At 44.9% G+C, this 12,904-nt stretch overlaps 1 protein-coding gene across 13 annotated transcripts in view; it reads left to right on the top strand.

Annotated features, from left to right (window-relative positions):
• Positions 1-12,904, top strand: part of VPS13D (vacuolar protein sorting 13 homolog D) — a 257,392-nt gene that overhangs the window by 132,436 nt on the left and 112,052 nt on the right. For 12 of the 13 annotated variants that reach the window (XR_002344909.1, XR_002344910.1, XR_002344907.1 and 9 more), the window contains 6 exons: positions 1,193-1,356; positions 2,611-2,719; positions 4,892-5,071; positions 6,836-6,952; positions 8,098-8,247; positions 12,617-12,766. Coding sequence is in view for 7 of the 13 variants with exons in the window: in XM_021095374.1 (XP_020951033.1) it covers positions 1,193-1,356; positions 2,611-2,719; positions 4,892-5,071; positions 6,836-6,952; positions 8,098-8,247; positions 12,617-12,766 (870 nt within the window). In the remaining 6 variants the exon portion in view is untranslated. Of the gene's footprint in view, positions 1-1,192; positions 1,357-2,610; positions 2,720-4,891; positions 5,072-6,835; positions 6,953-7,826; positions 7,954-8,097; positions 8,248-12,616; positions 12,767-12,904 lie in introns of those variants that run through there. The other variant, XR_002344911.1, reaches the window with a different exon arrangement.

Raw genomic sequence — 12,904 nt, forward strand, 5'->3', positions numbered from 1 at the left:
AGACCAGGAAACAGGCTCTGAGAGATTTAATACCATTTCCAGGGTCACTTAGCTAGCAAGCGATGCAGCTGGGCTTTAAATCCCGGCATTTGTCTCCAGCATTCACATTACTTTGTAGAATGTAATGGGAAAGCTGTCTCCACTGCAGGGCAGCATGTGGATGCATCTGTGGTGCCCAGAGGGTCTGCTGCTCCAGTGGAGCTCCCACCTGGCGAGAGAGGATGTGATCCTGGAGGGTCTATCTGGAGGATACGTCCCCATAGGAGTGTTCCTGAAATGAAAGTATATGGGTTGTGTTTAAAAAAAGAGAAAAAAGATAGGGTAGCAGAGTGGTTAAGCATGTGGCTCTGGACCCGCGTTGCAGGGACTCACATCTTCCCTCTGTCACCTGCTGGAGAAGTTTCCTTACCTCACTGAGCCTTAACTTCTTCCTTTGTAAGTAAGAGTAATGATAGTATATACCTCATTGGATTGTTTTGGGGGATCAATGAAATACCATGTGTAAATCACACCGATCCGTGCCTGGCACAGTAAATAGTCAAGGAGCGTCATTACCGTTGTTATTGTTACTTCTTGTATATAAGGGATTATGTAGACTTTACTGGATTGACCTGGAAGTCCAAGTGCTGTTTGTAAAACTGCTCCTAAGGTGAAAATATGTTTAGAATCCAGAGCAATCTGTTTAGTATGATCTGTGAATACAGTCAGCTCCATTGAACACAGAAACCATCCATATACATGCTTCCATTATAAACACGGGATGGGGGAGAGCTCTGGTAAGTTCTGGTTGTCCCCCAGCCATGAGGATAGCCACGTATGGAGAATATCATACATACTTTATGTAATTGGATCACCCTTTCAGGTAAGAGGGTCACCATCTGGAACAGCAGTTATCTTGGGCTCAGAGCTAGTGGAGGAGATTATATTGAACCTTGACTAATTAGTATGCTCAGAAAGTATGAAGTATATGAAAAAAATAAATTTTTCAAATTTACAGTATTGTCATTTGGAGTGGTTTGGGTCAAGCGTTTAGCCTTTCATCCTAGGGGCAACTAGAGATTGACCACACTGAAAGTTTGAATTAGCATTTGTATGATGCAGAAAATGTCTTTTAGCACAGTTCCTGCTTCCTGTATGAAGCTCTCGAAACCCTGTGGCTGCACACGAAGCCCTCTCTGTCTCTGTCCAACAGGAACCGGGGAAGCGTTCCCAGCTGTGGAGGATGACTGGCACAGGCATGCTGGCCCATGAGGGCTCTTCCGTGCCTCACAACCCCAGCAAGCCCTCGGCCGCCCGCTCCACTGAGGGCTCTGCCATCCTGGATATCGCAGGTCTGGCTGCGGTCACTGACAACAGGTAACATTCTATGCAGCTCTTGAGTCCGGTTCACTGGCTGCAGATTGAGACCCAAAGGACATTGACGCCAAAAAGCAAGAGTCTATAAGTGAAGTACAAATTCTTATTTTTCTTCACTGACAGAAACCTGTTGTATTTCTAACTATGAGTGTTGGATTTCTATTTTATATTTTAAAATTATTGTGGAAATGCCCATGGGGATTTTAAAAAATAATCAGACAACAAGAAGGATATGTTATGAAAAGTGAATGTCTTTTCACCCAAACTTATATCCACCATTGCTCCCTAGAAATGAATAGTTTTTTTTTTTTTAATCTAAGAATTCTGTTAAATCCTTAGAAAGCAAGAATAAACTATTAAGAGAATAATCAAATGTGTTTTTATGACTAACTCCTTGGGTTGAAATGAGGTTTTTAACTTTGAATACGTTATTTTATCAGCCTGTGCCTCAGTTTCTCTATGAAATCAGTGTTTGTTTTCAGTTAATACCTCAGGTACTTTCAGAATGATGACTTACAAGTTAAAACTCTTTATAAAATAATAGTATTTGGAAATAGAACAAAGTTTTTTTCTTTCCTTTTTTTTTTTTTTAATTGTCTTTTTGTCTTTTCTAGGTCCGCACCTGCACCTGAGGCATGTGGAGGTTCCCAGGCTAGGGATCGAATCGGAGCTGTAACCACCAGCCTACGCCAGAGCCACAGCAACGCGAGATCCGAGCCATGTTTGCGACCTACACCACAGCTCATGGCAACGCCAGATCCTTAACCCACTGAACAAGGCCAGGGATTGAACCCGCAACCTCATGGTTCCTAGTCGGATTCATTAACCACTGAGCCACAACGGGAACTCCCGAACAAAGTTTTTTTCAATTTTATTTCATTTCATGTAAAACATTTAATTCTGAAGTTTAGTTGATTTACAGTGTCGTGTTAGAAATAAGATTTTTGAAAATATTTTAAATACCCTTCTCATATCGCATGACAACTTGGACAGCTTGTCATTGTGAGGGAGTAAGACCCTGTATCATGTGCATTAAATTATAAATCCTCAAAATATTAATATTTGTGTCCTCGTTGCTTTCCATTTTGTTTTATTCTCTCCTCCCTGAGTGGTGCCTAGCTGCCGTCGGAGTCAAGCTAACTGCTCATTAGATTTTAAGTGTGGAGGAAAGAAGAATAAAACCACTATCCTGATACTCTCTTCAGGCCTAAAACATTTGACTCGGAGGACTCAATACATTTTCCTTTCTTCCAGATATGAGCCACTGATGCTAAGAAAGCCCGATCGCAGGCGAAGCACAACCCAGACCTGGAGTTTCCGAGAAGGCAGACTGACCTGTGGGCTACACGGCTTGGTTGTCCAGGTCAGTAGTTTTTGACACCCCCAGTTGCCGCAAGCAGTGGTTGAGTGTTTTTTTTTGAAACAAAGTCTCGATTAGGATATACATAGATGTTGAATGGGAAAAAAAGATAATTTTTTCTTTTTACGTATTATTTCATGTTAGTCAGGAAAGCCACTTTGGTCGTGCCCCTGTGTGTGTTTACACGGGAAATGTTCCTGAAGGTGAAGTGTAAGAAACGTACCAGGGATGGTCCCCTCTGAATGGTGGCTCCTCCCCCGCCCCCCTTGCTGCTGCCCCCTCAGCTTAATCTGGAGCTTTTTTTTTTTCCTTCGATGAGATAAATTGCCTATGTAATTTTAAAGAGAAAGAAAGAAAAATGTCAGCTAAAAGCCCACCACTAAGTTAGACGGATTCGTTTTAGACCTGGGGAGTTAAAATAGTCTTTTATAAAGTGTTCAGGGAGATGCTGAGCCATCATCTAGAGCAGGCTCTGCATGCTCTAGATTTGTTTACTTCTGCCTTCTTAGTGGTGTTCACATTAACATTTAATTGTTGTAGCAAATGTCAAAGTGAAGATTGCTCGGCAGTTTCCCCTGCCTTTGACTCAGCCAGTCCACCCCATGATAAACTCCCAGGTACTTTATAAGCAAATGGGTGTTTGGAAAATTACCAGGAGTTTAGATTTTCTGTCCTTCTGGCTTCAGGCCAGAATGAGACAATGGGTCTGAGACGAGAGGGTCGGAAGAGGTCTCAGAAGTTCGGGCACAGAGCAGAACAACACGTGTGACTGTGTGTGCCGTTCTGCCTTAGCCTGGGGTTTTACCCAGAAGGAGACACTAGAACGTCAGGCCCAGGCTAGAGAGCCCTTAGCATGTTTGGCCCTGGTGGAAACCAGGCAGTCTTTCCATAATGGAAGATTGTTCTCCAGGGCAGCGAGCAAAACTGTAAGGAGCCTCTGACTGCTGCTTGGTGAGATTTATTTTCTTTATCTCTCTTGCCCTGAGCTTTTTTCATCAAAGACAAGCTGCTTACTTATTGGAGGCACACATCTGGAATGGATTTGGGATTTTCAATTAGCAATGCAATTCAGACTTCTAGAGGCAAAGAGGGCTTGTCGTGATAGTTGGGTTCCGTGTCTGACCCTGACTTGACTTCTAGTTTGTTTCTAAAGCCCATGTAATTCCAGTTCTCTTGGAGCATCATTGCCATCCCACCCCCGAAAGAAATCCCTTTCTGGTGTTTGTTGTTCCTCGAATCGATTTCGTCATTTCTCTGGTTGTAAGCGACTCTATAACAACAGTATTCAGCAGAGCAGAATGTGTTTTCGTTAGGGAAATAAGCTTGTTGCAATCTTATTATTCTGAATAAAGTAATTGAAGGCATTAAAACATTTTCCGACACTGCCCTTATAAGGTTGAGTAGGCACTTTCTTTGTAAACTTGAAATAGTCATAAAAGCTTTCTCCATGTTGAAATCTGTACTATAAACCCAGCTCAAATTTTCCTTTTCATTACTCACTATTTAAAACTAACAGAGGGGAGTCCAGACGCTCTAGCGATTGTCTCCTCTCGCCCTGTATTCCGTCTCCCAAAGGCATCATCCCACAGAGCTCCCTTGTACTTGGGGCATGTAACGAGAAGGTGCTTTCCTCCAAAGTCCTGTATAACTGGCTCTCAGATGCCATTCACAGTTCCCTATTTCATTCTAGAGGAGGCACCCTCTTTTGAATATTTGAGTTGATTGTCCCGCCATATGCCTGTTCAAGGAGGTTTTCAGCTCTAGAATTTGCTTTTTCTTGGAAAACTGAGTGACAGTGATAATTTTGAAGTTTTCAGATTTTTAAGCATGCCCTAACAAGAATACTCAGAGACATGGGGCTTTTCGTATATATATTTTTAAGCTTATCTTAATGACTAGAAGTTATTACTAAGCCAATATACTATATTCACAGAAATTTATCTTATCCAGAATTCCCTAAGTTCATTTAGTATAAAGTTCCATCTTGCTCAAGTAATCCTACTATTCTTTAGCATCTGTAAAGCTGAAAAAATAGTAAATGCTTTGCTATATGTTGACAATCACCCATCAGAGGGGAATTTAAATTTGGTAAATTCTTTCAAATAACATGTTACATTGTCGAAGTCAATGCCTTTGCCTTTGCCTTTTCTTATACATTTTAACTCTGTCTTTTAGGCCAAAGGAGGGCTTTCTGGCTTGTTTGATGGAGCTGAAGTTGTTCTTGGTCCTGACACTTCCGTGGAGCTTTTGGGGCCAGTTCCGCCTGAACAACAGTTTGTTCACCAAAAAATGCGGCCTGGTTCTGGAATGTTATCCATCAGAGTCATCCCAGATGGCCCAACTAGAGCCCTCCAGGTGATAATTTATCCTACGATCTGACACGAATCTCAGTGTGCTCTCCCCCTGCCGTGGTTAGCTGTGCAACAGACATTCATGGAACTGCCTGTGCTGGATATAAGGATATGGTGTTCTTCTATATAAAATGCGGATAAAACCCAACTCATGAAAATGTTATAAGAATTAAAGTATAAGTAAAATGCAAGATGATATTTTTGAAAAATTTAAGAGTTGAAGATAATGCCAAGAACAGTATATATTATTCTATCAGTGTCGTATATATTTATTATATAAATGAATAATTGATCTATTAATGACATTAACAACAAGAAGGCAAATGAGGTCTCTAATCAGACACTTGAAATCTGTGTTATGAAAGTAGGAGTGGTGGAAGTTATGAGGCATATACAGAAAGGATTGTATCCCTGTATTTGGAGACTGGCAGGGGCTTTCCAAGACGGAAATACTGCTTTAGCGGAGAGCTCAAGGTTAACTGAAAGGAGTTAGCCAATTCAGGAAGCAAAGACAGAGGGGCTGTGCCCTAAGACGAGAGTGTTCATTCAACAGTTACTGAGCACCTATTAGAACCAGGTAGGGTTCTAGGTACTGAGCCTAGACTAGGGAACAGACAAAACTCCCTCTGTTTATGGGCTTATGTTCTAGTGGGGTAGACAAACAATAAGCAATAAACAAAATTAGGCAATTATGTATATTTGGAAAGCTGATAAATGAAGGCCTGGAGGTAAAAGAGAGTGATCCAACTAGCACATGGAATATGCTAAGAAATCGGCGGCGAGCGGGGAGGCAGACGGCAGGGGGGCCCAGATCCTTAAAGGCCTGATATTGCTAAAGATTTTGTGGTTTTTCTGTGGCAACATAGAGTCAGGGTGTGACATGATCGGCAATGTGTTTTAAATTGCTCACTCTGGCTGCAATGTGGAGGATTGGAATGGAGTAAACTTGGTGATGGAGAAAGACCCATTAGGAGGGAATTGGATGCAATTATGGTGACCCAAATTAGAATAAATGGCAGGGGTGGGCCTGAGGAGGTTGGGGAGAAGTGACTAGAGATGAAAGCTTAGTAAGGAGTAGAGGCCGTCAGACTTAGCAATTGATTGACTATGGGAATGAGAGTGAGGGAGGCCTCAAGAATGGACCTCAAGGTTTTGGTTTAGGTGTCTAGGAGGATGATAATCTCCATCAGTAAGAGATGGACACAAAGCGGACCTCTGGAGGGAAACGAGGAGTTCGTTTTGGACTTGCTAAGTGTGTGATATCTGCATGAAGGTGTCCAGAAGTCCATGTAAATGTGCTTTGGGTCAGGGAGAGGTCTGTGCTGGCGATACAGATTTATGAGGTCATGGCGGATTAGAGCGCTAAGTCTAAAAGAAAGGATGGTGGTGGGAACAGTGAATCTCTGAGATAGTGCATCATAATCCACACTGCCTCTTTCAAAAGTACTCCTCTTTTAAGGCCAAAAATGAATGTCATGATCCTGAGGTTTGCATAGTTTGCCTTGAGCTCTGATTCTAGGTCACCCACAGAGGCCTAATCCCCACTGTGTGCAGCTCTCAGGATCTCCAGCTTGGTGTTCGTCATACAGACTCAAAATCAAGTTGATTCCTTTTTTTATGTGTCTTACCTTAGCAGTGCTTTGGAAACCATTAACTTGCATAGGATGCTTGAGCATACAGTAACTTTCGACTCATACAGTTGGTGTGGGTTGGGTTTCGCTATGGAAGTCTGCGCCCTCTCAGTAAGTCGTGCTTTATTGGACCTCAGATAACAGATTTCTCCCAACGAAAAAGTGACCGTTCATCATATGAAGTGGATGAACTTCCTGTTACTGAACAAGAGCTGCAGAAATTAAAGAATCCAGACACAGAGCAGGAACTGGAGGTAAGTTTTAACTACTGCAAGACCATTTCTTTTTTTCTTTTTTCTTTTTTTTTTTTTTTTTTTTTTTTTTTTTTTTTTTTGTCTTTTTGTCTTTTTGCCTTTTCTAGGGCCACTTCCGCGGCATATGGAGGTTCCCTAGGGGTCGAATGGGAGCTGTAGCCGCCAGTCTATGCCAGAGCCACAGCAACGTGGGATCTGAGCTGCGTCTGCACCTACATCACAGCTCATGGCGACGCCAGATCCTTAACCCACTGAGCAAGGCCAGGGATCAAACCCGCAACCTCATGGTTCCTATCGGATTCGTTAACCACTGAGCCACGACGGAACTCCAAGGCATTTCTTTCTTACAAACTTCTTTAGAATTTTGCTCTTTGGTTTTCTCAGCTTAGACCTTCTCTCTGCTTTCTGCCCTCTCTGACTTCTAAGTGTAGGTGTTATTTCAGAGTACTTAATGTTATCGCACCATGACTGTGTGAAAATGTTAGTTCAGTGACAGCTAAAGTCAAGGCAGAATGTAACAAAGGTTGCTCAAGTAAGATGAAAATAAAGAAAACTAAACTATTGGAATTTAGCTGGGACTGAAGGTTGAGAATCAGCAAACTCGGTTTTATCTTTTTAGTGCCCAGTTGATTCTAACATCTTCCTTCTGCTCTCCCCGTGTGGACATTGGAAAGAAAGTGCAAAGTTTGAAAAGGAACATGAGATGAGCATGAAAAGGCAGACTTACTTCGTATTTATTCAGTCATCCTAAAAAAAAAAAATGTGTGAAGCACTGTTGGATGTTCTGGAAATTCAGTGAATAACTTATTAAGAGCTTGCCTCCCAAACAGGGAGAGAGATTCTCCAACAGCTCTTTTCCTGTAATGAAATGCAGAATGCCCTGGAGCTCTGGCAGAGGCACTGGCAGAGGCACTGTCGTGTCACCGTGGAGTTCTGGTGGGGGAAGGAGTGTGCCCGGGGAAGAAGGCTTCTAGCGAGATGCTGGAATTCAAGCCGTCCAGGTGAATAGCACGGCTCTCCTAGGTGGTTTTCATCTGCTCAAAGGTCCAGTGGAGGGATTTAAAGCCATCATTTCCTTGTGCTCGCCTGGCTATTTTGAGCTCTATTTTAAACTGTCAGTGTGCCATGTTCTGTTTTCCTTTCAGGTGCTGGTCAAGTTGGAAGGTGGCATCGGGCTGTCTTTAATTAACAAAGTCCCGGAAGAACTGGTCTTTGCAAGTCTCACGGGAATCAGTGTGCACTACACGCAGTTGGCCACTAGTCATATGCTTGAACTCAGCATACAGGACGTTCAGGTGAGGGGGGAGGTGCAGAACTTGTTGATCCCCTGGTGTTCCTTCTGGGCAACTGACCAGATCCACTGCCTGATGCTCTAAAAACTTTAATGCTTCCGTGCAAATTTCTTGTGGCCTTTAGAAAATCATTGTGTGAAAATAATTGTTCCTACCTATACTTGTCTTACTAATTTTTCTGTACAGCAGAATTCTGAATATAGTAGCTAGTCCATCCATAGATAACTTAGTCGAGGTGGCAAGAAGGAAGGTAAACCCGTGGTTCCCCATTCTTGCCAAGAGAACAAACAATGGGAGTTTGCATGGTGCAGGGGAAACGAATCTGACCAGGAACCATGAGGTTGCAGGTTCGATCCGTGGCCTCTCTCAGTGGGTTAAGGATCTGGCATTGCCCTGAGTTGTGGTGTAGGTCACAGACGCAGCTTTGATCTGGCGTTGCTGTGGCTGTAGCGTAGGCCGGCAGCTATAGCTCCGATGAGACCCTAGCCTGGGAACCTCTATATGCTGTGGATATGGCCCTAAAAGGACAAAAAAAAAAAAAAAAAAAAAGAGAGAGAGAACAAACAATGGAAATCATCTATCATTTTGAGGAAATAAAGTTCACCACATGGAGAAAAACAGTGGAAGTGGACTTGGGCTTCTGACCAAGATGGAGTAACAGGGACCAAATTTACTCTCCCACCTGGAACAACCCCCAAATCCAGATAAAATATGGGGTCAACAGACTTAAGACACTGCACATTATGCAACAAAGGACAGTGACCCCTTAGATGTGAGAAACAGAAGTGGGGAGCCCTGCAGTCACCCTAGCCTCTGCCGTGGAAAAGTTTCCAGTCATGACCCTGGGAGGAGAGACTGAGACAGAACCCAGCAGAGTGGATGAGCTGAACAAGCAAGGCTAAGAGTCCTTGGGCCCAGGCAGCCAGAGCTCCTTGCACAGCAGACCTGGGAGGAGCGCACTGCACAGGAGGGAATCTTGGGAGATTTGCAGAGAGCCCTGTGAATATTCAGCAGAGGACAGATCAGTGGTCCCTGTGGGGAAACTACCATCCGAACTATCTAGGAGGGTCACAGGGACGGTGCCTGCTGCTCACCCCAGCCACACTGGGAAAACTAATAATTTATGGGACTTTGGGACAGTCTGAGGCCTCTGTGGTGAGCTGTGAGCTCTAGGCTGAGCACTGTTCCAGCCTACCTAACCGGTCAATCGTATAAAAGGAAGTTCTGAAAGGATCGATCTGTTCCCAAGTAAATTAACTGTATCCCTGAACAAAACTCAAGATTTAATGGAATACAGAAACATCCAGCACCCAACAAAGTAAAATAACAATATCTGGCATCCTATCAAAAATTACCAGATGTGCAAAGGGGCAGGAAAACATAATATATAATGAGGAGAAAAATCAGTCAAAACCAACCCAGAACTAACACAGATGTTAGAATATTCAGAGAAGGATGTTAAAACTTATTCTAACTGTATTCCATTCTAAATGTTCAAAAAGTTGAGACATGGAAGATATAAAAATCTCAAATCAAACTTCTAGAGATTAAAATGAAATGAAAAGTACACTGGATTTGATCAGTAGCAAACGACAGTACAGAGAAAAGATTGGGATTAGTGAACTTGAAGCGTTCATAGTAGAAACTGTCCAAATTGAAATACCCAGCGAGAAATAATCTAAGGAAAAAAAAAACCAGAACACACAGAGATCAGCATCAGTGGCCTATGAGAGACTCCATGTAACCTCATATGTGGTAAACCAGTTTCTCCACAGGAGAGAGAGAGGAAGGGACAGAAAACAACATTTGAAGAAATTTTGGCCACAATTTTCCAAACTTAGTGAAAACTGTAAACAAAGTACGTCATCACCAGTGACTCAAAACCAGTGACAAAGCGTCCAGATTAAAAAAGCCACATTTCTGGCAAGGAACAGAGATGAGAGTGACACCTGCTTTCTCCTTGGGAGACGCCATACGTGAGGAGACAGGAAGCAACATCTTTCAAATGCTGAAGGGAAAAAAAACCTGCCAACCCAGAAGTCTGTGCCCAGCAAATATATCTTTCAAAAACAAGGCTGAATTAAAGGTGTTTTTAGACATTCAAAAACTAAAAGAACTCACTTCCAGCAGATCCACACCATAGAAAATGTTAAAGGGTGTCACTGAAGCAGAAGGAAATCGTGCTTCCATCCATGCGGGGACCCATTTTCAGGAGAATTTTTCCTTTATCATATTTCACAAATAGCAGAGTTTGGGCTAATTGACATCCCACTTGTTTGAGGACAGATTCAAAGTTAGTATCTTGTGCCTCTATTTATTCGCCTTTTTCGGTCTTACAGAGAAGATCCTGGGAGTCATCTGCTCTTCACTAATTTCATTAACTTTTTACTGTAACCGAGAAGATTTTCCTATAATACTGCTTGATTTAATGCATGCTGTTAACTGTAGCAGATAAACAGATTTGAGAGTTTACTGTGATTACAGTGCTATGAGGAAGAATTTCTTTCAAAAATAGAAAATATCAGAGTTCCCGTCGTGGCTCAGTGGTTAACAAACCCGACTAGCAGCCGTGAGGACGTGGGTTTGATCCCTGGCCTTGCTCAATGGCTTGAGGATCCGGCGCTGCCGTGAGCTATGGTGTAGGTTGAAGACGTGGCTCAGATTCTATGTTGCTGTGGCTGTGGTGTAAGCCAGCAGCTACAGCTCCAACTGGACCCCTAGCCTGGGAACTTCCATATGCTATGGGTGCAGCCCTAAGAAGACAAAAAAAAAAAAAAAAAAAAGTGTGTGGGGAAAGAGCAAAGAAAAGGTCAGGATAAGGTGGGACTTTATGGCCATTTCATCTGTTGGCTGTGACAGGTGACTCATTCAGTCATTAATTCTTACTGAGCTGTGAGCCAGGCTTGGAGTGAGGCTCTGGAGATACTGCCATGACTCAGATGAAGAAGCTACTGCTCTCTGAGCTGACAGCCTAGGTAGGGAAGAAGCCGGCCAACAGATGAGCAAGCAAGCAAGCAAATAAATAATTACAGCCTGGGATAACTGGTCTGAAGGAGTAAAGGGGGTTGGTGCTGCTTTGGGTAAAGTGCCCTGGGAGGGCTTTCCTGAGGACGTGAGAGCTGAGCTGACCTTGGAGGAGGAGAACGAATAGCCCAGAGAGAAGGATACTGGGGGTGGGGGGACGGGTTTTTGCACTGGGGGGAGGTTGGAGAGGCAGGCGGTGTCCGGATCAAGTGGGTCCCGGGCCCCGGAGGCTGTGCCAGAGGTGCAGTTCCTGCCCTAAGGGTGAGGGGAGCTGCTGCAGGGCGCACAGGCAGGAGACAGGACTTGATGTGCGTTTTGGAAAGAGCGCGTTGCCCGCCCTTTGGAGAGCATGTGTCAGGAAGCAAGGACAGGAGTAGGAAGCCATGCCCTAGAGCCAACAGAATGGCCCGCAGCCACTGACACGAGGGTGCTGAGGAAACTCGGGCTGCGAAAGAGAGGCCAAGGGCCGGGTGCCAGAAACACCTGCATTTGACGCCCGCCTCTCCCGGCTGCCCGGTGAACTGGGCAAGGGAGGACCTCTGCTGAGCTCCTTACTGGTAAAATGGGGAGGAGTAACACCTCACCTCCAGGGTCAAGGCGAGGGCTGTGTTCGGCCAGCGACGTGTGGGAAGCCCACTTGCGGGTCCTGGACACGCATCCTCCTCCTCCTCATGTGGGCCGTCAGGGTGACGCGGGACGTGGAGGCGGCTGCTCCCTGCAGGGAGCTGTGCACGTCCGTAAACTTGATGAGTGTTGGGGGGCGCTCCCGTGATGGTGATGGTGCTGCCGGGGCCATGCGTGAGCCCTTCCCGACGCCACCACTGTCATCCCATTTCTGGGAGGGAGCTGACTTGAGGGTGCGCAGCTGACACCATTTGCTGTGGCTTCTCTAGGGTTAGTTTCTTCAAGGAATTTGGAGCGAGAGAGAAGCCTTGTGGTTGAGAGTGCCAGCTTTGGGGACCGAAGGATGTCCTCGTCCCGTCACTGACTGGGCGCACAGCCTTAACCAAGGGCCTCTCTTCCTTGTCTGTGCCAGGAGAGGGATGTCCTGGTGGCGAGGGTGCGACAGAGCCCGAGTGTGGTGCCTCTGACACCCTGGCTCTCATGGGGCTTAAAGAGATAAAGCAGGTGAGGGGACTCGCTTGGTGGTTAGCACACAGGACTCACCAGATAAAGTAGAGCTCCTGCCGTGGTCACTGCTATTATGATTGCTGCTCTAGTGAGAATGTATTTTTCCAAAGCTACTTTCCGAGTGACCTGCATGCTCTGGGACCCGGTCAAAGGGAAAAATAAAAACTGAACAACTTGTCTGTTTTTGTTTCTGTTTTGCTGCTTTTTTGTGTCCTAGGTGGACAATCAGCTCATTGGCACCACTCAGCCCTTCATGCTCTATGTGACTCCGCTGAGTAACGAGAACGAGGTCATCGAGACAGGCCCCGCCGTGCAGGTGAACGCGGTGAAGTTCCCCAGCAAGAGCGCGCTGACCAACATCTACAAGGTAGGCGGGTGGGCCTGATGGGATGTGGAAGGTTGGTTGGCTCTCCCACAGCCAAGGCTCAGAGCAGCAGTGCAGGCTGCAGGTAGCGTCCCGAGAGGGCAAGGCAAAAGTGACTCGAGGCATTATGTCGGGGCGTTG

This window comes from Sus scrofa, chromosome 6 (genome assembly GCF_000003025.6).
Source record: "Sus scrofa isolate TJ Tabasco breed Duroc chromosome 6, Sscrofa11.1, whole genome shotgun sequence".
NCBI lineage: Eukaryota > Metazoa > Chordata > Mammalia > Artiodactyla > Suidae > Sus > Sus scrofa.